Genomic DNA, 26969 nt, shown 5'->3' on the forward strand with positions numbered 1-26969 from the left:
AATAGTAAATTAACAGCTTATAGGTAAACGACTCTGTTACGCAGTTGTTGCCACCGTCAGATTCTGTTCCTGGATTTTATAATCTTTTATTCCTTATTTGACAAATACTTAAAGCAAATGTCTCTCTTTTTCATCGAAAAGAGATTAGAGAGGCTTGCTGGCTCTCCCAAGTCTGTCAAAAGCTAAATTCTAGGTACATCTTGGTGGAAACATCTAACCTAAAACACAGTATGAGTGCACACTAGGAAAACACTGCATTAACTATAATGATTCCCACACTTCTTACTTTCGTTCTTGCTCTAGGCGAATGGACGAGAAAGAGGTTCAGCAGTTGAAAATATTTAACAACATTTCTTACCCAGAGGCTCGAAAGTTATTTTTCCCAACTTCATCTCAGACATATGCTGCTGCACTACACTCCATTGCAACAGGTCTTTCTGTGCCTTCAACAGTGTCATTTTCCAATCACGTGAAAAGTATTTTGCCTTTTATGGTCAAGTCTCTGTCTCCACTATCCTTTCCAGTGACGCCTGGGTCCGCTTTCTTTGGCTCTGGCCTTGGTGTCTGTTCGGTTCCACTTTTTGGCTCCGAGATGTAGGACGATTATTCTTTCTCCAAAACCTTTTGCATGTACTTTTGCTGCCAGCAGGATATTAACCCTGATCCAGAGCTTCGTCTCGGTGATATTGTTTTTCCCGTGACACTTGAGGCAAAGTTCTTAGGGCTTATCTTTGACAGTAAGCTGACTTTCATTCCTCACATCAAGCAGCTATGTGCTAAGTATTGGAAAACACTGACTATCCTCTGTGTCCTCTCTTCCTTCTCTTCTGGAATGAATAGATGTTCCACGCTCAGGATCTATTGTGCCCTCATTTGCTTCAAACTGAACTATGGGTCTTCTGGTCTATGATTCATCATTGAAGATGCTGAATCCCATTCACCATCTGGGCTTCGGCTCTGCATGGGGGCTTTCTTTACTTTTCCAGCCCAGAGTTTGTACACTGAGTCCCATGAGCCTTCTTTTTACATCTGCTATTTGCAACTTTCTCGGTAGTATGCCATTAAACTTCAACATGTACCACAGCATCCCACCTGGGGTTGTGTTTTCTTTCTTTTTTGAGCCATGCTTGTTTGGAATAGATGGTCTGGTTTTCTTCCATCTGACCTTCTTATCCAGGCACAGCTGGCTAAGTTGGGCGTGCCACAGGATGATGCTGTTTCCATTTATTAGCCAATCCCGTCATGGCTTATTGCCGTCTCCACCTATAACATTTCTATGAGTCATCTGAAGAAGGTGGATACTCACGATTGAAAGTACAGATTTCTTTTTGCCGAACATCTTTCAAACCATTCTTTTATTCCAGTTCATATAGATGGTTTTATATCAGGGGACTCCATGAGATCTGCCATGGTTTGTTTTGACTTAGTGGTGGCTCACAAGATACCCTCCACAGTTTCTGTGTTAAATGCAGAGTTTATACCATTTTTCTTGCTTTGGATTATGCAATACACAGATTGTACTATTTACACTTACTCACTTAGCTTTCTACTGGCCCTGAAACCGCTTAGCGTTAATTCTTACCCTATTCGAATCGAAATTCAACAACGGCTGGCTCATTATGCTTTATCTTCTATTCGTATCCAGTTTTTCTGGATATCTAGCTACGTCAGCACTCGCGGCAACAAGCTTGCTGACTTCACGGCTAAGTCCGTCTACTCTGGTACCGTCAAAGCTGAGCCTTTGTCTAAGGTCCTGTACTGAAGGTTCGCGCCAATTGGCAGTCGACTTAGAGTGAACAACATCGTAACCAACTTTTCCGGATAAAAACTTCTCTTGTTCTTTAGCCCTCTTGTTTCCGTAAGGATCGGAAGGAGAAAGTTGTCCTAACTTAGCTTCGCTTTGGTCATAGGTTTTTAATTCATCGTTTTCCTATATCTGAAACTGATCCACCAATGTCTGGGTTTTGTGACACTAAAGTCACAATAACCCGCGTTTTACCGTCGTGCCGTTGTTACGACCGTGAGCAACTGCACCATTTTAGACATACTTTTTCTAAAGGTTTACCCCTGACTTTGGACAGTGTCATTGGTGATTTTAACACTGTTCAACTTGTTTGTGTTTATTAAATTTTTACGAGCCATTGGCATTTTTAAGTCTATTTAACTGTTTTATCAGATTTTTTGACATTGTTTTGTTTTACCCCGATTTATTTTTACCTTTTATAATAATTTTATTTTTCCCTTTTTTACCGGTTGTTTGGCGCAAATAGTTACTTTGCGCCAATAAACTCCAACCAACCATGAAATACAGATAAAGGATTAAATTATTGTATTTAAATATATAACAATAGGTTTATACATATTTAAAATGAAAGTTAAGAGAAAGAAACCAAATGCAGATTGTTTGTTTCTTTTGAACTTTGCGCAAAGCTACTTGAGGGCTATCTGCGCTAGCCGTCCTTAATTTAGCAGTGTAAGACTAGAGGGAAGGCAGCTAGTCATCACCACCCACCGCCAACTCTTGGGCTACTCTTTTATCAACGAATAGTGGGATTGACCGTCACATTATAACACCCCCACGGCTGAAAGGGCGAGTATGATGGGTGAGACCGGGATTCGAACCCGCGACCCTCGGATTACGAGCAGAACGCCTTAACACGTTTATCCATGCCGGGCCCACCAAACGCAGAACTGGAAGTGGAAGTAAATATGAAAGATAATGAAGAGGAACCAAAGTTATCAGAGTTATGGAGGAATCAAAAAGATGAGAAAAAAAAAAGGAATTAATTAAAAAAAGTACTTAAAAAGAAAAAAATGTAATAATAGAAATTAGTTTAATGCGTGTTTTCTTTTCGTGACTACTATTTTATTTCTGACTCTTTTCATAAAATATACTAAATCCGCTTAGAAAAAAATTTAAAGTACACAATACATAAAAGTTTTATTAACATTGTTTTTATAAGATTCGTCGGGTAAAATTTTCATAACGTTTTTACAAATGATCTATGTATGGAAGATTAATACCTGAAACAAAGGTTGGACAATAACGACGACTTACGACCGAATGTACGTTTATAAAAATGCTGAGTATCAGTTTTACACATGGCACATATTTCTAAATTCTAGACCTATGACTGATGCATCTAACTGTTCCACGCGATATCAGGTAAAAGCGTCATTTTAATGCAAACGACATCTCTTTAGCTACAATCTCACAAGCGTCAGAGCCATGTAGTTTACTACCTATCAAGAAGTGGTTTCCAAATTGCAAGGAAATGACACTTCCTGTCAAACGTCATTTTTTTACTCACTGTGCGGGTTGGTGACCGCCAACAGCGAAATTGTTATGTTAAACACAGGAAGCCGTTACGTCAATAAAGTTCATTTCTAATATTCATTGCGATTGGAGTTTCTGAAAATGCGTAAGTTAATTTATGGTTGTGTAACGATGAATTTAACGAGACACGAAACCTTTCACGTTGAAAATATGTGATTGAATAAGACTCGAAGACTCGGGCACGTTAAAACTTTAACAGATTTAATACGTATTTCCGAGATTCATACAAAACTTTATTTGTTATAAGTGTATTTCACATACTTATATAACTTTATACACTCAGTGTTTGCCTCCATTGTATACCGCAGTGGTACAATGGTATGCTTGCAGTCTCACACCGCTAGAAACTGGTTTTCGATATCCATTGTGGGCTGACCACAGGTAACCTACTGTATAGCTTGGTGCTTAATTCCAAACAAACAAGCAAAAACTTCTGGGTGCGTTTAACTTGTAACTATTTCAAAATGTATATCTTCACAGTTTATTAAATTAATTGAATTGGGTGTCTATTATAGAGTATTCAAAAACTGCAACTTCTTATAAAATGCATATAAAATACAGCAAGTCACCAAAGAGCATGACTCCAAACAATGAAGTTAAATCTAAGAAACAATGGCATAATTTAAACAAATATCAAGATTCCTTTATTAAAAGCTAAATTAAACTGTTCTAAATAATAGAAGTGGTATTATAAAAGATGGTTTCCTAATATTACATTTAACACATAAAAAGAAGCTTGAAAGAGATTAGTAGAGACTAAAACACTTAAATATCGCATGCAAATCCAGACGACGAATGATTAGTACCTTATACATATCAAAATAGGGTTGACATTCGTGTGTGTTTGATTGTGTTACTTTTTTACAAATGTAAGTGGGAAATTTAAAAGTTAAAGCTCAATAACGTTTGAAAAAACATGCAAATGATCATTCCATTGAAAATAATTGTGTAAAGATATGTGTATGGTAACTGTGCGTTCTTAGAATTATGGATAACTATTTTTAGCATTATGGAAGACTACTACTTCACTTTCACAGGAAATTTAGAATTGTCTTTAAATGGAGTAGGCCAAACATGGCCAGGTGATTAAGACACTCGACTCGTAATCAGAGAGTCGCGGGCTCGAATCCTCGTCACACCAAACACGCTCGCTCTTTCAGCCGTTGGGGTGATATAATGTGACGGTCAGTCCCACCATTCATTGGTAAAAGAGTAGCCCAAGAGTTGGCGGTGGGTGGTGATGACTAGCTGCCTTCCACCTAGCTTTACACTGCTAAATTAGGGACGGCTAGCGCAGGTAGCTCTCCTGTAGCTTTACGCGAAATACAAAACAAATTAAATGAAGTAAATATGAACGTTGTTTTAAAATAAATAATGCATAATAGTCGAAACACTAAAAAAGATGACCAAGATAACAGTCGTAGTAAGACATTTTGTCTGCATGTATTGTAGCTCCAAAAGAGTAAATTGTGCTGAATGGGAGAAAAAGTCATCATCAGATAGAATATCTATGTTTATAACTTAAGTAGTGTTCTGTAACACATCGATTACACACTGTTACTGTGCCAAAACCACGTCACGTTTTTAAGTTTAATCTCTATCTACACAGGTAGCGAATATCATCTTTCAAATGATACATTATTGAATACAGTAATAAATTAAGTTACGACAGAACAAACATGTATATATATCCCGTCTTTGAGGTAAGATATACAAAATATGGTGACGCTGCTTAAACTCCATCTTTTAGAATGAAATAATCTTCAGAATAAATCTAAGCTATTTTATTTGCTATACTTTCATATTATTCTGTCTGTAACATGTCAGTTATTCGTTTATTCTAAAGGATAATCTTATAACCCTATACGCAACATGTATACTTATTCCTAATTATTTTCTGTTATTACATGCTGTTATTTTTCTGCATTTGTAATCATCCTTCTAACAAACAAGATGACTGATTAATAACCACAGCTCATAAGAAAAATAAAAACAAAATGACGTGGACAGTTAACAGACCGGATGTTAGAAAGAGAAAACAAGGACAGGCTGAAGTGCTTATATTGTCCTTTTGTTTGTTGCAAAGCAAAGCTACGTAGCGGGCTATATGTCCATCACGGGAAACCGAACCACGAGTTTTAACATTGTAAACCCGTAAACTCTGCGTTGACCCATTAGGGGACTTTTATAAGTTTGTTTGTAAGGCTATTTTTTTCGCGCAAACCTACTCGATTTATATGTTTGCTAGTCATCCCTAATTTAGAAATGATGGTCTTGAGAAAAGACAACTATTCAAATTATCGTTGGAGTACAAATTTCACAAGCTGATGGTCATGCATATTCGATGACTGGATCGAATTTCTATGTAAGTGAGTGCGTGCGCGCGCTAAATATTCTGCTAAAGTCGGAAGACTTTTTCTCTCTTTCTCTTTCTCTCTCTCTCTCTATATATATATATATGTGTTTGTGTGCGTGTTGTAGGCTAGCTTTTGTCTTTGTTTTCACGTTAGCTTAATTTTCTCCTGGAAGCTTAGTCAGTAACAAGATATGTATGTCTGTTTCGCTAAATTCTCATCTCATGTAACACCAAATAAACGACACAACAGTTGATATTATTCCAGTTATACTAGTTCTGTAGAATATATTATGACTCTAAATAATTTCATTACTCCATTGCATAATAATCACCTTAGATATTTTCTATAAAAAGTATTACTGTTAATGTACTTTAAAAACACATTATTTTGAAACAGAGAAATGCTCATTTTAAAACTGATTTTCCAGACACCTCATGAATGGTTCTCAATGTCCTGCTAATCTCCGAAAAAATATCCATGCGTTAACGAAATCGCCGGAAATTATGAAAATAAGAATGCGAGATTTTCTATTAATAAACTTTAAATTTTACGAAACCAAAGTTATAAAAGAGGAGAAAAAATCAGTTATTACTAGAAAAAGTCGATAATTCTCTTGTCTTAGGATATAAAATGGAAATACAAAGAAATAATTAAAATCTCTGCAAAGAAAATTATGTAGTCCGAATTTTGACTAAGTAACCTTCATCAAAACTGAAATTATTTCACTATATTTTTCCTTACATTTGATAAGTCGACATTCTAACGAGAAGATATTTTTTGAAAATCTGTCTTTGTCAGTGTTCATTTGTTTTGTATATAAAGCTAGATTTTATCCCTCAAAAGTAACTAAGTTCTTGCCTTAAGCTTTATCTAAATAATAATAAATGTTAACTATGAGATTTGATTTTAACTTTAAAAATGTTTGTAACTCTAATGTTTGCATTAGTTGGTAAACCTTTTGTTAGAGTTGCAGTGATTTTAACTTCCAAGGGAGTAAGAGTTTTCTTTTCGCTTAAACATATGGTTTAAACATTTAAATTATTTTTCCTTTAATGCAACTTTAGCATACCTAAACTAAATAATTCAAGACATTGAACTTTTTTGTATAGAAATTTGATACAGACTGATTTTCTTCGGCTTACTAATCTAGACTGGCTTACACAAAACGAAACACAAGTTGCCCACACTGTTGTTGTCCCATCACATCTTCTGGCATTGCTAGTCAGAAAACAAAATAATAGTTAACCGTTTCTCTATCTTTTACATTCTCATTTGTATGCTAAGTTAATGGTTCAACCAGGCCCACTTGATGGACAACGACAAAGGAAAACATGTTGTGGAAAGATAAAGTTTTAAAAGTTGATTCATGGTGCGTACTTTTTAACGGACATTTAGCAAGAAAATAATTAAACCATAATTGCGTTTCGGTATTTTTCAGTTGTTTGTTTAAATTCCGAAACATCTTTCAGATTTAATTATTTCCATACAGACTGCCCCTTCATAACTAAGTATCAGGATGTTTCATACGTTTGCAGTTTTCGTATTGCGTTTTATTCTTTTTATTTAATAGAAAACGTGAGACTAGCGTATACATATTCGATGTATGCATCACCATATTGATGATCGTACGCTTACAATTTTCTCATTATCAAGTCAGTCTTACTCAAAACTTTTATATAGATGATTGTTTTATTATATAATGAGCTTCCTTAGTATGAAGTTTCTAATCCTGGAAAGTTTAATAAGACCTCGAGAATCAGTTTAATTTTTTTAAGATAATATTTTTTTCCTTTCGTGGAGATCTTCATCAGGTCAATACAAAAAAACCGTGACTGCTGAATACAGACTCTCTATACTATATATAATTTCGATACATCTAAAACCAGAATTTAAACATTGTTTATAATAAAAGTGTTCTAAGTATTGTTTTTCATTAGTGATTTGAAAATTATGACGATTTCTCTGCATCTATCCAAAATATTCACTCTGGCTTTTTGTTTCTACCATGTGTTATGTGTTATAATTTATCTCGAACGAGTCTCCGACATATTATATTACGTACTCTACGTATTACAATTTCAAATAGCTGGAATTTTTAATTTGAATTTAAAATTTAACTGAATGCCGATATGTATTAACTTAATAATATTTGCCTACAAGATCGATAAACACAAGTTTCTTTCTTGCTCTCCATCGGCACAGTAGTATTTCTGTGGACTTATACTAATAGAAACCAGGTTTCAATACCCGTGGTAGGCAAAGCACGGATGTCCCTTTCTGTAGTTTTGTGCAGAAGGACAAAACAAACAGTTTTTCTTTATTAACAAAAATACAAAAGCTGAAACAAACATAGATATTTAAATAAACATATAATAGTAAATCCGTTATTTCTCCCTCTTAGACAATTAAAAATTGGTGTTAGACAACTTTTAGCTAAGATATATATTTATACACACACGCATATTGATAACAATACATCAAACATAATACATTGTTAACGAATTATATAGCTTTAACAATCATGACAGTAAATAACACAATCGATACAAATAACTTTACGATCCTGAACTAACATAGCACGTGAAAGTGCATTAACACAACTGTTATGTTTTTGACAAAGGCCCAGCACAATCAATAATCACACTACTGAAGGGTTCCTCAAAACCTAGGATAGAATACATAGGAGCAACAGGAATTTTTTTGTTATGTTTTCTGACCAATGGACAGATATGACAAGTTTTACAAAACTAATTTTTGGCCAAACGAGATAACTCATAATTTTGTCACATATCTTGTTGACACCTAAACGATCTCCCATGGCGAGTTCACGAAAACTTTTAATATTTCAGAATGATATGCTTTGGGAACAACTATTTGGTAAAATATATCCCAATCCTCTGATGCAGACACACCTGGTGGTCTCCATTTCTTTATCAGCACACATTTTTTGAAAAACAATCCATTTGGAACTTTCTCCACTTCGTCTTTTCGAGTACATATTTAAATAGTGAAGAGATCTGTGGATCCTTTTTGTGCTCGGCTATCAGTTTAGTTCTACCAAACAAAACTTCACCAGATGAATCAGATACCTCACGTTCATCATTGCCACTCACCAAAGAATTGTCAGTTGGACAATTATTCACAAGATCCCCTTCGGTTCCAAAAAAAATGTCCGAGACAAATAAATGATGTCGTACTCTGAACACGTGTCTGCTAGTTGTTTTTGACTAATTTCTTTTTAGTCTGGGCTCTTGTCAGAGAATACGAAGAAAACGCATCTCGATTCTCCTTATTAACAACATTATTCTTAGATGAAAAAGTCATTGTCTCCCTAACAATCTTGGGTTCTGCAACAATATTTTCTACAGCCAAACCGTTTCCCAACAATAATGATACGCCCTTAACTTGCAGAGTAGGTTTACTCTAATCACAACTGATCCCGAAACCAGGTCTGTTGTTCACTAAATGTTATGAAGCCACCCAAAATATCCTGAGTAATAACAAACTCACAAGTAGTAGAATTCGAATCCAAAGGCAGTATACCTTCTATCAATAATGACTGAGTTACCCCAGTATCACGTAGAATACGTACGAGTATGGGATTGGCAGTATGGTTTGCCAAAACATTGTACCAACAAACATAAAAGGTCTAAGTTCCTCCCTAACTACATCAGCCTTTATATCAGAGACAAATTCGACAACATCGGGTGATCTAGTAATATTACGTCCATGTGTGGATACTAATGACTGGACGTTGCCTCTTTTTTCTCTTTTCAAACACCAATAATCAGAGATAACATTATAAGGATTTTCACAAAAATAGTAGATAGGCTTTGATTGTTTTGATGGAATTTTATCCTGACTATCAGAAGGTTTCAAACTAGAAAGTTGAATTTTTTAGAGGAATCCTCAATTTTAGCGGATTGAACAGGTACAGGTTTTTACTGAAATAGCGGGAAGTTCCTTTTATGAAAAGTGGTTTCATGTGTTAAAGAGTAGCCATCGGAATGAGTAACTGCTTTTTGCAGTGTTATAAGCCGAAATGGTCAGGTGGTTAGAGCGCTCGAATCGTAATATGAAAATCGCGATTTGAATCCCCTTCACATCAAATATACTCGCCCTTTCAACCGTGGGGGGCATTATAATGTGACGTCAATTCTCCTATTCTTTGGTAAAAAGATTAGCCCAAGAGTTGGTAGTGGGTAGTGGCGACTATATGTCTTCTCTCTAGTCTTACACTGCTAAATTGGGGACGGTTAGCGCAGATAGCTCTCGTGTAGCTTTGCGCGAAATTCACAAACACACAAACCTGTAGTATTTCAACTTTCTTTTCGTGTAAGTACGTTTTGAGGTCGTCACTTGCTGAACGTTTAAATTTCTTAGTTAGACATAATGATCTTAGTTTGTCCAAACTATTGTCAAAATGCATAGAAATACATCATTCATCAAAATAAATATTTTTTCTTTGGTGAGTTCCATATAACTTTGACTATACCAAACTATGCATATCATAAGTAAAATACAGAGAGAATCAATTTGTCTGTTATTATCTGTTCACGTAATGAAACCTAATAAAATATTAAGCAGGATAAACAGAAATAAAAATTATAATTGTTATGACCATGGTAAAAGTAGATATCACTTAAGTTTAATTTTGAATTAGCTACTAGTAGACATATATATTTATTACTAGAAACTAAGTGCCGTTTATTTTTATCCCACGTTTCAACTGCTATTTTATAGCCTTTTTAGAAAAGTTCTGAAAAGAAGTCTTTCTACGGCGGAAGAGGTCGAAATTTGATCGTGAATCTTTCGATAGAAAAAATGGGATCAATTCATTTATCTAAATTGTGATCTTTAACCCACCTATTAAAAAGTAAAAGCTAGGTTATTAAACATTTCAGCAGATACTTCGTATGAGTTGCTAATATTATGAAAAGCGGCTGAAAAACAATGGGTATCTTCATATACTGACTAGTATCCTTTCCTACCACTTCCACTTCCACGTCATAGAATACCATAATCTCACATTTCATAGGTAACTGAAGTAGTAAATTTTGCAAATTCAAACTTACCATCAAAGAGACAGGAAAATTCAACTGAGGCAGTCAAACGTCAGTAACTTCCTTTTTGAGCCAATCAAAATTAAAATCATTCATGAAATGAATTCAGTGGGTATACATTATTGCTAAAAAATCAGATTAAGTATCAGCATATAGAAAAGCCAATGTGTTTTATTAGCACTATAGCACTATATTCCAGTAATGGCTTTCATGTCACGTTGCTTAGCAATAAAAGTATAATCTAATACTGTTGCTGTTGGTCTAGGTACTGAAAGTATAAAATGAGATCTATAGACATCAAAACTGAGAAAATATTTGTTGATTATTTAATTCAGAGTTTTCGTTGATTAAAGATGTTTATTTTTTATTTAAAAATTGGTTATATAAAGTAACGTAATTCAAAAACGATTTAAGTTTATAATTGAAACAGTATTGTCACTTTCATGGCACGCTTTTTATGCACTTCGCCCTAAGCTAGGTGATCCCACATAATGTCTTTACTTAAGGCTTGTTATAGATAAATGGATTTTTGATTTTATAACTCCTCATATTTCGAGAAACTACGCAAGATGTGACACATACTGGTCTTTATATATGTCGATGTTTTATTTCCTAAATTTGGATAGTAATAAAACTTATCATTACATCTCGAAAAAGTTAAGTTAATACTTCTTATTTTGGCATCGCGAATATCCTAGAAGCGCTTCCACGAATTCTCATCAGAACACACAGTCAATTCTTTAAAAAAAACAAACGAGTTTTTGTTGGATAGCAAAGGCATCATAAAAACATGTTATTCGACATGTTGGCATGGTGTTTTGATTGTTTATTTAGAAAAGAAAAAAGTTACCAGGAAATATGCAACACATTAAGCTACTAGTAAGACATGTCTGACTTGCTTTCAACAACTCTTTTTGTTTTACTATCACAAAATATTTTGTGAATATCACAAATGGACATCGTCATTTATTAATTTTTTTTTTAATCTGCTCATATTTATTAATCTACTCAGATCCTTACTTAACTAAATGAATACTAATTTAATATCGTAGCGTTTTCCATTTTTAAGGAATATTACATATTATTATAGATTAATGAAAGAAAACAAACTCTCATGCTATTTACGATTTTAATAATTCATTAACGACGTTTACTGCTTCGTAAATAAGTTGAAGGCCCGGCATGGCTAAGCGTGTTTAGGCGTGCGACTCGTAATCTGAGGGTCGCGGGTTCGTATCCCCGTCGCGCCAAACATGCTCGCCCTTTCAGCCGTGTGGGCGTTAAAAAGTGACGGTCAATCCCACTATTCGTTGGTAAAAGAGTAGCCCAAGAGTTGGCGGTGGGTGGTGATGACTAGCACAAAACCAAACAAACAAAATAAATTTCTCTTTAACCTCAAGGCTCTTCTTTTATAAAAGTTAAAACATTATTGCATATTAAGCAATATTCATTATTAGATTATATATATATGAAATTATTATAATTGTTCAAAAACATTAAAACTGACCGTCATTCCTGAATCGAAAGGCGAGTTTGTTTATTTGTTTTAATTTCGCGCAAAGTTACTCAAGGGCTATCTGATCTAGCCGTCCCTAATTTAGCAGTGTAAGACTAGAGGGAAGGCAGCTAGTCATCACCACCCACTGCCAACTCTTAGGGTACTCTTTTACCAACGAATAGCAGGATTGACCGTCACATTATAACGCCTCCACGGCTGAAAGGGCGAGCATGTTTGGTGCGACCGGGAATTCGAATTCGCGACCCTCAGATTACGAGTGTCTTAACCACTTGGCCATGCCAGCCGAAAGACGAGTTAGGGATTGAAATTCTAAACCTGAATGACATATTTTGTGTACGTAGACTAAATTTCAGACGTAGACATTTCAGACCTTTAGGACTCAGGTTCAGCTATTCCTATTTTTCAACTACTGGTCAGGGGAAAGGCAACTAGTAAGCAGCAACTGCCGCCACAAGTTATTTTTCTGACTCGTTGAACCGTATGACAGGCTTACCTGACACTTTTACAACTCTCTCTGTCTGTCTTACATACACACACACACACAGTTGAACATATAGATCATATTTATCGGAATCAACTTTTGAACTCTGTACTCGTTGAAATATATCCCAGCATGTTACCAAGTAGAGCACATCCTCTCCCAAAGTATGATAGTAAGAAGTCTCATAGACTTGTAATTGCATTAATTAACCTTTTTAATTTGTTGCGTTAATAACTATAAGAATATTGTTATTCTCATTCTATGATTTAACGAAATTTAACAAAATGTCTTCTTTCCAGCTCTTTTTATTACACAAGCCCTTCCCCAGTCGCTCAAAGGTAAGTTTGTAGGCTTAAAATGCTAAAAATCGAGTTTCGATATCTGTGGTGGACAGAGCCCAGATGATTCATAGTATAGCTTTGGGCTTAACATCAACCAAAACAATTTATTTTACAAATTAGATTTCTTCATATAAATTTATAAATTGTATGGATATTTTATCCATACATATGGCTATGATGTAGCAATCTTAACCGGGGATTATTAACTAGCACTAAAGTGAGTTTGTTAGAGTAAAACGAAATGTTCATAGTGGTGCGATAACTTTGAGTAAATAAACAAACACAATTGTGGCAATGAATTAACACAATATTTACTGATCCTTACTCTTGTTGAGTCCAGAGAAAATTCAACGTGAAGGGGAAAAAAGATAAATTACTAAAACTAAGAGTAACTGAATAATATGCTGAGGATGAGTTTAATTTAAGTATCCTGACACAGAGTGTTTTACAAGATGAAAAAGGGTAAGAAAAAAAAGAACAAATGGAACTACACAAGTTAAGAAACTGCTTCCATATGTGCTGGTCAAGTTAAAAACAGAAAGATGATTTATTTCAAAAGTAAAACTAATCTTGGAATGAAACGTTATCTCTGATAGATTAACTAATGAAACTAACACTAACGAAAATACATAAATATTAATAATATATGTAGAGACATATCATAAATAATACCCGTATTTAGTGCTACGTGTTTCATTATTGGCTCATCTGCATCACAAGTTAAAAATGTTATTTTTTGTTGCATATATTACATGATAATAAATATGACATTAATAGTCGAATGTTGGTTTTGCAAAATTATTTAATAACTTAGTATGCTTAAGAGGCTATAAATAATGTGCTTCTAGATATTGTAAACGCTTAGCTTTAAATCTGTACAAAGTTCTAAATGCGTGATAATAAATGATAAAACAAAAGAAATTGCGGAAAATATATTTTAGTAAAGGCATCTACGTCGACCCATCTTATACAGCCATGCATAAATAAGTGCCTCTTCATGCAGAGAACAAAATGTAATTATGTATGTAAATTTACACCCTGAAACGTAGTAACGCATAATTTACTTATGGGGTTCTGAGTCCGTTTTGCATCACCGTATGTTAATTTAAGTTAATTCAGGTATGTGAATAATGTTACAACTTTTCGTCGAATTTATTATTCAGTGTTATACGCCGCGCCACCTATTACATTATTGCATTTATATTTGACTCGTGCAGTTTGCTTCATTCCTAATTCTTCGTTTTGGAAAGTTTCCAGTTTTCAACCTGACACATCATACTAAAGTTACTACACGAAAAACACGGAAATAAACTCAGAGAAAGGTATATGATATATACACACACACACATGTAATTATATTAATACATGAGCATTCTTGTGTGCACAGATGATTGTACTTCAGCCATAATACTTCAGAACAACCATGTGGCTTTACCAACAGCAGTGCATTTACCACGAAAAAAAAATAAGTTACAGCACATCAGTCATGTACAGATTAATATTGAAAATGAATAGTCAGCAAGAGCTTTCAAAATCAAATGTACTTGTGAAGTGTATTCTACACTTACTTCACTGTCAATGTTAAGGTATAATTTCGTGATAACACTCGTACAACAAGCACATGGGAATATACAAAACACTGGGAGGAGCAGTTGAAAATGAATAAAACTTATCAGGCAGTCAATAAAAATGTGTTTAAATGTTATTTAACAATTTGAGATAATACCATGTGCTGTAACGTACATACGAAATGTGAATTAAATTGTTTCCTCTATACCACAAAATCGTAATAAATAATAATAATTCAGATAATTGCCAGTAAGCACATTAAGCAAATGCTAACCAAGTTCCTAACAGCGTTACGTTTAAAATGTGCCCAAGAACAGAAGTGGCTTTTAATTTTAGATAGCAAGGTAAATCAACTACTTACGAAAAATACTGAATAAAACATTGTAGCCAGAAAAAATATGGGGAGACTATAATATTCGAAGAACCCAATTTAATTATTGAGGACACATATTCCTTCCGTTTCCACGGTTTCGACAACTATATACAAGACGATGCATATTAAAAACCATTCCGATCTTTTAAAAGCTTCAATAATTATGATAATAAAACCTTGAACTTATGTTTAAATTTCAACATGTAATCTGTATTCCTCGTTTGCGTTTTGTTTTTTAATTTCGCGCAAAGCTACACGAACGCTATCTGAGCTACTTGTCTCTAATTTAGCAGGGTAAAGCTAGAAGGAAGGAAGCTAGTCATCATCACCCACCGCACGCTTGAGCTACTCTTTTATCAACGAATAGTGGGATTGACCGTAACATTATAACGTCTTCACGGCTGAAAGGGCGAGTACGTTTGATGTAACGAGGATTCGAACTCGCGACCCTCGGATTACGAGTCGAGTGCCTTAACCACCTGGCAATGTCAGGCCTGTATTCCTCGTAGAAGCGTATAATAGGATACTATAAAGAGTTTTGTATTACTATGAAGTCATCGTAACCTCATTGCTTGAGACTGACACACATTAGCGGTTTGTGTGGCCAGTGTGGAAATAACTATTCATACATATATAGATTTATAACACAAAATGCAATTCACTAATATGCGCTTTTGAAATGACTTGTTATCTATCTTACTCAAAATATTTGAATGCCTTCTAAAATTGTAAAAAAAATACACAGAATATAATAATATTTAACTATTTTAAAGAAACTTAACATTAACCAGGTCTCTCAGCTTTTATGTCCAAAAACAAATCCAAGTAGTTGAGCTGATATTAGCGCAATAGAGTTCATCGGCATACATTTGCCAGTAAAATAATTGGATAAAAACGTATGACCAACGCTAGAAAATTAATAGACCCGTAAGAACAAGCGTATTAAGCTAGGAGCATGTTGTTAGGCCACCATGACTTCCGAAATTATGACGTTCAAGAAGTAAAACCACAGTCATGATGATATCACTACAGATGTCTGAATGTGTCTTAACATATGATCAATAGGTAGGTTTAATTATGTTCTAAAACTAATTCAGTCGTTTTATGTATGAAACACTTCACTGATTTATTATTTCTATATTTAACAATACTTTTTATATTTCCTGACCTTTTATATGTAAACCACTTATGTCCTGAAAAGAATGCTTATTTAACGTGCAAACTAACAACAATCTTACTGTTTCACTAGTTTGTCTTTAGGCTATGTTCTTGACAAAGTATTTCATTTTACTCGTATCGCTTCATAGTTTTAACAAACGTAAGTTTTACAAAGGTGGAAATTGTTAATATAGGCGGATTGTGTTACCAATATTTATAGGCGGATTGTGTTTCTATATGCGGATGTTGTTAGTAAAGGTAGTATTTGTATAGACGGTTGGTGTTGCTAGATGGATTGTGCTACTAATGTTCTATGGAATGATGACATTAGAAAGGCAGATATGGTTAATTGAACAACTTAGAAATTTCAACTTACGTTTAATTGCGTAAATTTTACAAAGATGCTCCTATCCTTCCGTAGGACAGCATGCAGGTTTAAATATATTTTATCTTATTTTTCATTTACTTGTATTTCTACAGGGCAATAGTGTTAATAACAAATTTAACTTGCTGCTGATAAATTTTTAACACACCTAATGTTTTTATAAATATTAAACAAGACAGCCTGTCACATTCGTATGATTTACTACTCATTTAACATACTGATTATAGTTTTAGTTTCTGTATTTAACTACAATTTTTGCCCTGAATAGGGCGCTTACTTAAACATCAAGCACTTTCACTAGTTTATCTTTACCATTTAACTATGATCTTGAGAAAAATATATCATTTCCACTTACATTTTTTTCACAGTGTTTCTATATATCAAAATTATATCATTATCATGGATAGTGCTACTTTAGGCAGACAATGTTTCATAAGACACCTGTTGTTTAGCTTTCACATGTCAATGAGATAATTATTAAACCATCCATATTATCCATTATTTAAATAAGGCAGATATTATAACCAATAAGATAGTTTACATGCTTTTACCGATCTCAAAACGACGGTGATTCAATTATCTATGTATTATTTCATTTTACTTCAACTAAGTACAACAAATGAAGGACTTACTGTTTATCCATAATTATCTGTAGAACATTCACTTGAAGATTAACATTTATTCTTTATTAAACCTTAACAATGCTTGATGTTAAATACATTGCTTTGTTAGAAGGCCCTCATCATTAAACTTGTTAGTTCTCTAAATGCATATAAGAACTTTTAATTGTAAATCAAGTGATTATTTCAAAGATTTTTGATAACATAAATTACAGAGTTCAGTATTCTTACATACAACTCGCATTTCATAAAAACCTAGTATGCTATCATATATACTGAATGAAACTTCAGGTAGTTCAAAAAATCTATGCAAATAACTATTAGTATTGTTATCTCTTTCTCTAAACCTTCTCTCTTCCTAATTACATACAGTATATAAAAACGTCATATATGATAAAAACTTTTGGGTAGTAAGTTACACGTGTTGGTAACACTACTGTCCTATAGAAGTAAATGGAAATTAAGAGGAGACATGTTGAAACTCGTAAGCTATCTTACGAAAGTAAAAAGTATAGAAAGTATTAAAAGTATAGAAACACCTTTGTAAAATGTAAGCAGTTAAATGTAACTTTGTAAGACCACCCTTCTATAGAACCTTCGTAGCACAATCCGCCTATAATAACATTATCCACCTTTGTTTATGTGGTTCGGCTTCGTGGACGGCCCGGCATGGCCAAGAGAGTTAAGACTTTTGACTTGTAATCTGAAGGTTACGGATTTGAATCCCCGTGGCGCCAAACATGCGCGCCCTTTCAGCCGTGGGGGCGTTATAACGTGACGGCCAATCCCACTATTCGTTGGTTAAAGAGTAGCCTAAGAGTTGGCGGTGGATGGTGATGACTAGCTGCCTTCTCTTTAATCTTGCACTGCTAAATTAGGGACGGCTAGAGCAGATAGCCTTCGTGTAGCTTTGCGCGAAATTCAAAACAAATAAACAAATAAACTTCGTGGAGGTCATCGTTTCTGAAGTCACGTAACCGCTTATCATGGCAGCCTAACAACAAGGCGTTAGCAACACTCTCTCTCTGGACAGCTTCCGTTGTCACATGATCGGTAGCAGAGTTCAATCCCACGACCCACAGATTGCGAGTGGAGACCTCTATCTATCAAGCCATGCCACTACAGATTAGTAATAAAATAAAGCGTTTATCTTTTGGCAGCTGTGAAATCTTTGGTAAACGAATCTTCCCTTGAAGCACAGGTTAACTTGTTTTTTATTTGTAAATTATATATAAGAAAATATGTCTTAGTAAACATTTTTGTATTTTCTACACGTTTTTCTTTAATCTATTAATATTATATTTTATTATATTGAGGATATTTATCCACAACATTTCAGTTTTATTCCGCTTGTCTGTCTGACCCTATTCTCCTTTTTCTCTTTGCCTGCAAATGATAAACAAATGTTCACATTGCTGCCTTTTTTTCATTTACAGATCCCCGTGTTATACTCGTTACATTTATTATTTGCAACATAAAAGAATATTTTGAAACGTGTTTCCTTCGCTTCCGCTGTGTGTTCTGATTATTCCTCCGTTATTAGCAGAAATATACAATGTATGTAGGACGTGCTACAGTTTACAAAGTCATCAGTTTTAAGTCAATGTTTTTGCTTCTCGTGTTGAAACAACACTTCTGAATCTCACTCTTCTGTTTATAGAAAATATTTATAGTTTAAACTCACATTTATACCTAGGTAAGTGTTAGTATAAACATTGTAGTTGTTGTTACAGTAACACAGCTTTAAATTTATTACACATACGTCTTTATTGGTAATTTCTAGTTGATATCCCTCTATCAGGCTTAACTAAATCATTTTTACAATTATATGAAATATGTGTGTGTGTAATATATATATATAAACTATCAAGTCATTGCCAACAGTGGCGTATTAACCACTTACAAATAGAAAAGTAAAACATTGAGTTAATCCAGTAAAAACTACAACAATAATTTAACAACTACAAAATAAAAGTGTTTTAAAGAATGCCAAACTATCAAGCGATAGTCTTGAACCAACTAAACTGTGTGTCATTATTTGTACTTCATAAAATGTACAGCAATGAAGAAAAGAAAATATTAACTACCCTTTTCAACGTGGCCTTTACATTGTACATGTGACTCTTAGTAATAAAGTATGTATTTTATGTGTTTTTTCTTATAGCAAAACCACATCAGGCTATCTGCTATGTCCACTGAGGGGAATCAAATCCCTGATTTTAACGTTGTAAATCCGTAGACTTACCGCTATCCCAGCGGGGGACAGTATTCGAGTATAACCATCGTTAATTTCGAGCCAGTGACCTGAGGGATGACTGATAGCCAGCAACACTAGCAGCCATAATAATTTTTTTCCGAATCTTTCAAACGACTAATGGGATTGACTGTAACTTTTATAATGTAGCCACTACTGAAAGTGCAGATTGTATATAGTGACCTAACGTTTGGAAACCGAAGTTATTAGGTACATCCAGTGAAAAGAAAGCCGTCTGAAGAAACAAGAGTTTCCAAATCATTGAATAAATATTGACAAATGTGAAGACAAAAATATAGATGAATAAAACACGTCACAATCTTTCATAATATGCTTATTTGTAACAAATGTGAGTGTGATATTAATAAAAACAATCAAGAAATAACAACCTAGCTTACACTACAAAAAGCGATAAACATCGTAATGAATGTATTACTTGTCATGTCTTTATTCATGTAGAACGTTTGTAACAGTTCGTGTCTTCTATGTACACTTGTCGTGAGCTTCTGATTGTCTTTGAACAAAATGTAAACAACAATGTCTTTCCATTGCACAAACTTTTATGAATATCAATCTTTGCTACAAGGATTAATGTTTGCCTCTCAAACATGTACATAACTACAAAGTAAAAATATTCACGTTTCGATATAAGTTGTGAAATACCAAGATTCCTGAAATGAAGTAAAAGTTCTCTTTTGTTCTTCTTCTTTCTTGTTTTGAGTAGTTTATTTCATCAACTCAATGACGTCAAAATGATTAACTTATTATCTGGCGCGTTACTTTATTATAAAATTAATAATATTTATGAACTAAATTCTTGTAATAATTTTACGTGTCGGAATTTATTGAATTATAATATTTTATAATATTTACATTACAAAGTTTATTATTTGAATGAAATCAGAAGGTCCACTAGTATTTTGTTGTTATTTTACCTCTTTATTTTTCATTGCAAACCTGTTTGATGACGTAGTTTTCTAGAAACGTGTTAGTTACATTGTGATGATTTTACTTTTTGGTATCATGATGCTACAGAGTTGGTTCATTCTTAATTATAAAAAAAATAGTTAGAAGCAAGAAATATATATTATGTTTAGGACAATGTCTCCTCTTTCGTAGAATTTATATATTGTTAGATAAACCTTTCATACAAAATTGTTTCATGGTAAAGTTAAAACGTATTTAGATATTATACTATAAATATACTGAGTTGGAAGCAAATCTACCGCCTATTCGTATCAAACACAGTTAAACCTTGCGTATCCATATTCAAATAGAATAGTAAATTCCAAAAGACATCACAATCTAGATAACACACTTGTCAGACTATCTTATTATCTAGAGTTGCTAATGGTGCTTGTATCAAGACGTGCGTGTAATTTGGGTTATTCAGTGCTGGCGAATGAACGCGCAAAAAAGCTAATTTGCAACAAAATGAAGATAGAATGACTTAGTTGGCAAGTGAATAAGTGGTAAATATATAATCAATGAATGTTCTAGACCAAAATTACTTGGCTTTAGATAACACCATGATATATTTATTTTATTTACAGATAAAACTGACAATTCGCTGTTGCATAATCAAACTGTCATGCAAGGTTCGGGAGATGCTGGATTACGTTTCTCCGAAATTTAATTCAAATTTCACTGTTCCATACAGTGATGATTATTTAACACTGCACTGACTTTTCCATCAGTTTCTGAAACTCAGTTGAGCTCTTCCTGGACAAAATGAGAATAAATTGTGTTCTGAAAATATATTATAGGTCTCACTTTTTAATGTCGAATTATCGATCAAGGACCACTTGAAGGTCAATGGGTGTTCAGTAATCTCATATGAATCGTAGGCCAGTTGTTTAGAGAAGATCACCCTTCTGGTCACTAAGGTTCAGCAAAGTAATGAGGAAACAGAAGCAGTCTAAAAGGTTACTGGATGTTAAGAATGGAGTTAACCAAGGTCTAGAAATATACCTGAACTTATAGATATGATGAATAGAGCGTGGTTGAAATATTATTATACATTCTTCTTGAAAAAACAACAACATAAGAAGTTAAATAAAGATTGTAGTATTAAAATATAGAAGGTCTGACATGATTATATTATCGTAAATATAACTAATTATAATCATACTTCGCCAGATTAAAAGATAAACAAAAATCACATCATGGTAAAGTAAAGAAAGATTTTAAAGAAAAGCTCTTATGGGATAGTTTGGGAACAATGACATTAACAATGGCAATATTTTTTTGATAGATCAAGAAATCAAAGCCTGGTCTAATTAAAAATATATATGTGACATTAGTATTTTGCAATTTCACCAGTCATTAAAGAAAGAAGGTGGGAAATATTGTGTTTGAGTTAAAAAATCCTGAATGATAAGAAGATATTTCACGTCACGCAGACAATCTACACTGATTATAGTGCTCATAACCATTTCAAGAAAAGTTCATATTAGAAGGATCAAGACAGCGAAAAATTGAAAATTATGCTACTGCCACTAACCTCGACAGAATAAGAAGTGAATGAAGAGAATGTTAATGTGTTTTTTTTTTATTTTACGTACATACACGTTAAAAAAATACTGTGCTGATGAATGCTCGAGTGAAAAATGACAGTCAGCCACTCGAAACTGCTCACTTACACCAGTGTAACGTGATGGTATAAGTCTTCTTAAAATGGTCGAGCGGCTCAACTAATTCTGTCTTCTCTTCTAAATTTAAAAATAAAGAATAAAGAATGGTGAGATTAAAGGTGTAAGAAAAAAAGAAATTAGTTTTCTCTAAAACAACGAGTCCAAAACAGTTTAATCATGCCTAAGGCGTTTTGTGTGTGTTTATGTGGAAGTTAAAGTTATCCCTATAATATTCTGTAAATATTATACAAGAATAACCTTGTGTTTTTGCTAAATTTCATGCCTGGAGCTTATGATATGTGGACTTATGTTATGATACAAAATAACTGAAATGATAGTTACAAATATTTTTCTAGATTATCCCAATATTCTAAACTAAAATCCATGTCATCTTGGGCATTACTTACCACAATACTTCAACTAGAGCAATCGAAATATTTCTCTTTGAGATGAATATTGTTTAATAATGTTAACTTAAAACATTTGTTAATGTGATTGTGTCCCGTCGGTTTTGCCAACGTATAACGGGAGTAATCCATACATTATAGCGCCCCCATGGTCGAAAAGACGAACGTATTCGGTAACAGAACTTATAACCCGCGAACCTCAGATTGGAGTTCAGCATTATAACCACCAGAGTCTGTATTCAGGGCTCGTCATGGCCATGTGGTTAAGGCGCTCGACTCGTAATCCGAGGGTCGCGGGTTCGAATCCTCGTCAAACCAAACATACATGCTCTTTTAGCCGTGGGGTACGGCTAATATTGTACGGTCAATACCACTATTCGTACGTGGGGTACGGCTAATATGGTACGGTCAATACCACTATTCGTTGGTAAAAGAGTAGCCCAAAAGTTGGCGGTGGGTGGTGATGACTAGCTGCCTTCCCTCTAGTCTTACATCGCTGAATTATGGACGGCTAGAGCAGATAGCCCTTGTGTAGCTTTGCGCGAAATTAAAAAAAAACAAACTCTATTCAGACTGAATATTATTATTTACATTTAGTAATTATAGCATCTTTCATTTTTTAATTATTGATACTAAATTTACAGGAAAATGTTAATCTTTAACAATGTTCAGCTAAGTTTACATCTGTGCATGAAATCGTTCAATTTTCCAGCACAAAAAATAAACTTAGCCAGAAAACCACGTCTATAGTTTCTTGAAGTTAGTGGTGTTACGACTTGCTGCATAAGTTAGAGAAGTCTCGGCACTAATCACCACATTGTACGTAGCCAGAAAAGGAGAATCAAAATGAACAAAACGTAATTGTGTAACTCTTCCGATTATATACGCTTTATTTCGTATTCTGATCAAAATTTTCAATGCTAATGTTGACAGAATTAAAATATTCTTCGTCTAATAAAATGGAATACAACAAAACTGTTATAAATACTTCTGTAAAACATAGAATGCAGGTTGTTGTAAAAAGAGAAATTGGATAAAAATTGAACAAAATCCTGTGAGTAACAAAACTGAACATTTTAATAGTTCACATATGTGCATGTTCCTTAATACTCTTTATCTCGTTTTTTTTTTCCTCAGCTTTAACGGATTTTATAAGTTTGAAATTAATAACTTCCATTGTTCAAAGCCATATAAGCAACTGAGAGAAATAACAACTTGAAAATAATATTAAATGTTGAGAAGTAGTTTACTTAAGTACTCTTTGCTTTGTTCTACGTCAACTAAATACACATTTAGGTACTCACGTTTGGCCTTCTTTATTCCAGTTCTAGAAAATAGGTTTCAACACTTCAATGATGAGTCAGTGTGCTCTGACGAATGTATATAACGTACACGTGGAAATCATATTACAATACATAGTTGTCCAGATTATCTTTGCAAAAATCTGTCTTCTTTAAAAATCTTATTGCTTATTATTTTAAGTTAAAGTTTTTACAGACAGAAAAATTTGTTTTCAGAACAGATATGATGTCTCGATCATTGGTGGGATCATTCTTGTGTATTTGGGGATAAGCGCATCAGTAATCGTAACGTTGTACGTATTCTGAAAACAAACCTTCCTGTCTGTTAAAGATATAACATGCAATATGATAATACTTAATTTGTAAGTATACCGAAAACAAAACTATTGAAAAAAGGCAGTGGTTGAAAGATATACTCTAAATATTATACTTTATTAGTCTGCTTTCCCTTATCTACACGGAATTATCTTTGAAATAACAAAAAAACTACTTGCTTTAGTTAAACGTTCCACATTTTAGGGTTATGTGTGTCTTGAAGAATTGAAATCCCGCTATTTTGTTAGAAAAGAGTAGTCCAAGAATTGGTGGTGGGTGCTGTTAGTCAACTATTTTTTCTCTAGTCTACCTTTCACCTTCAAAACAACTATGCACAGATAGCCCTTTATATAATTTCAAAACCAATCAACAAATAATAATTATCTACTAATCAATAAGTTGCAACACTGATATCATCGACACTAAATCCTTCGAAAAATCTTATGGTTTTATTGAGTATTATGTTATGGGTTCGTTTATCAGCTGACAAAATTATGGAAATCGCGATTTACTCAGCTGAGGCAATTCAAAGAATTATCAAATATTTACATAGTTGGTAATTTTATTTGTTGTACTATACTTCTGTGTCATATTTAGAAGTTTCTGTTTGAAAATGTTTATTTGTTATTTAAAAAGTTTGAAGATATTACAAAGAAAAATATCTGTCTGAGTAATAATGATCACTTCCATGAAAGCTCAAAGCTACAGTTTTAAAAACAAGTGAAAGAAATCGTTACAATGGAATTTAATCGCATTAATAAGAACACGAAAGACTTAGTTTTGACAGAAATAATGTTAATGTCTCAGAAGTTTTTGATAAACAGTTAACCGACTTCACTGAATTGAGCATATCACATTTTAAATATCCTGTTACACCTTGTGGCTGTTCTCCAACAAACTTAGCGAACTTAATACTTTTTATATATTTAAAAACGGCTGGTATGGGTAGAGAAGGCACTGTGTATAGTAGTGAGCAACGATGACCGAAGAAGGTCGAAACGTTGTTTGCTCCTCTATTAGTGCCTTCTCTACCCATACCAGCTGGTTTTAAATATATAATTTTCTCTACAAGTGGGTTTTCTCGTCATCACGGATTAATACTTTTTCTTGAAAATAAAACAGTAAATGATATTACTTTAAAAATTGCTTTATTCTGGTATAGAATAAAATGAATGTTACTTGTTCAGTTCATCTTTGAAAATGTTATTTTATTATATGTAAATATATTTTGTCTACAATGTAATCTTAATAATTTTTCCCATTATGCGAAATACAGTGTGTCAGTTGCTAACCTTAATGTTGAGAAACTTATTTTTGTGAGGAGATTATTTTGTCAAGTGAGAACGTATTTGGTGAACTAATATAAAGAAAATCGTTCTTCAACACCTGTGTTTTACAGGTGTCATATTTTACACTGTAAATAGTTAATTTACAGTAAGTGTAAATCACTTACAAATCGGTAAGTGATTTGACATCACTTCTGTGATGAAGTCTTCATCACGTACTTCTGTTTTATATGTGTTTATTTACACTATAAGTACAGAAACATTCTAAAACTGGATCCCTGCTGACATTATCAGGATGATATAACGCATATCCAGTTTCATAGTTGTATTATAGTTTAATGATTTTACTCGAAGTGACACAAAAATAGATTTTCTTTAAAAAAGGGAAAATTTAGTGTTGTATATTTATTTAGGTTTGTGATAAGCATAAACCTAAACATTGAACTGTTTGTTTTCTACACATTACAGATATCGACACACGATTGCTACAGTTGTAAATCCGAATACATACCATTTTGTCAATGAGGGACTTTCTTCATTAAAACAACAATAAGAAGTTTTCCTTCTTAATGGATGCTAGCTCAAAAATGGCTTGGCACATGTTTTATTCTTACGAAAGATGACATCTACACTGCTGGCCAAAGTCTTAAGACCAATGAACATAAAGAAAAAATATGCATTTTGCGTTGTTAGACTCAACCACTTATTTGAGTAGAGCTTCGAAAGATGACAATAAGAAAAGGGAAAATAAAAAAAATTAACATTTAATAGGGAAAATGTTAACACTATGAAATTAGCCTAAATACTAGCTTGTCAAAAGTTTAAGACCATATTAAAAAGAAGTTCTAAACAGGGTAGTAAATGCCCAACAAGAGGCCTAGGTATTGAACTGCACGGCCGTTATTGCGAATAACTGCAAACATTCGCTTTGGCATGGTCGATATAAGCGTTTGCAGAAGGCTGGCTGGAATGTTATTCCAAGGGGTGAAGATGGTTTCACGAAGATCATGCACTGTTTGGAATTGACGTCCATTTCTAAAGACTTCCCTTGCCATTCACCCTCAAACATTTTCAATGTTTAAACATTTCATCGGGCGAACACGCTGGATGGTTCAAAAAAATCACGTTATTTGACATGAAAAAAGTCCTCTGTCCTGCTGAAAGATCCAGTTATTTCCACACAAGCAAGGACCTTCAGTCAATAAGGATGCTCTCTCCAACATGTCAATGTAGCCAGCTGCTGTTTGACGCCCCTGTATAATCTGAAGCTCCATTGTTCCATGGAAGAAGAAAGCACCCTAGATCATGATGGAACCTCCTCCACTGTGTTGTGTAGAAAATGTCTCCGGTGGGATATCCTTATCGTGCCAGTAACGTTGGAAGCCATCTGGACCATCCAGGTTAAATTTTTTCTCCTCAGAGAACAAAACCTTCTTCCTCTTTTCTACGTTCCATGTTCTTGAGCTGCATTCTGCGTCCATAAGGGCCTTAATCTGGTTCGACGATCGGCTGGTATCTTGCCGGACAACCTGTCGAATCCTTCTGCTCAACGCCGGCGAAATTTTCTTGG

At 33.9% G+C, this 26969-nt stretch overlaps 1 protein-coding gene and 1 long non-coding RNA gene across 9 annotated transcripts in view; one reads left to right on the forward strand and one right to left on the reverse strand.

The window, feature by feature from the left end:
* Nucleotides 1-21983, forward strand: part of LOC143236871 (uncharacterized) — a 55228-nt gene extending 33245 nt beyond the window's left edge. Inside the window, exons 1-3 of one of the 7 annotated variants that reach the window (XR_013019778.1) lie at nucleotides 5417-5702; nucleotides 13057-13095; nucleotides 19368-20864. Coding sequence is in view for 2 of the 7 variants with exons in the window: in XM_076475514.1 (XP_076331629.1) it covers nucleotides 21011-21093 (83 nt within the window). In the remaining 5 variants the exon portion in view is untranslated. The other 6 variants (XR_013019779.1, XR_013019780.1, XR_013019777.1 and 3 more) reach the window with 6 other exon arrangements.
* LOC143236874 (uncharacterized) overlaps nucleotides 1-26969 on the reverse strand; it is a 74812-nt gene that overhangs the window by 19669 nt on the left and 28174 nt on the right. The gene's annotated exons all lie outside the window — the stretch shown is intronic.

Source organism: Tachypleus tridentatus, chromosome 13 (assembly GCF_004210375.1).
Source record: "Tachypleus tridentatus isolate NWPU-2018 chromosome 13, ASM421037v1, whole genome shotgun sequence".
Classification (NCBI taxonomy): domain Eukaryota; kingdom Metazoa; phylum Arthropoda; class Merostomata; order Xiphosura; family Limulidae; genus Tachypleus; species Tachypleus tridentatus.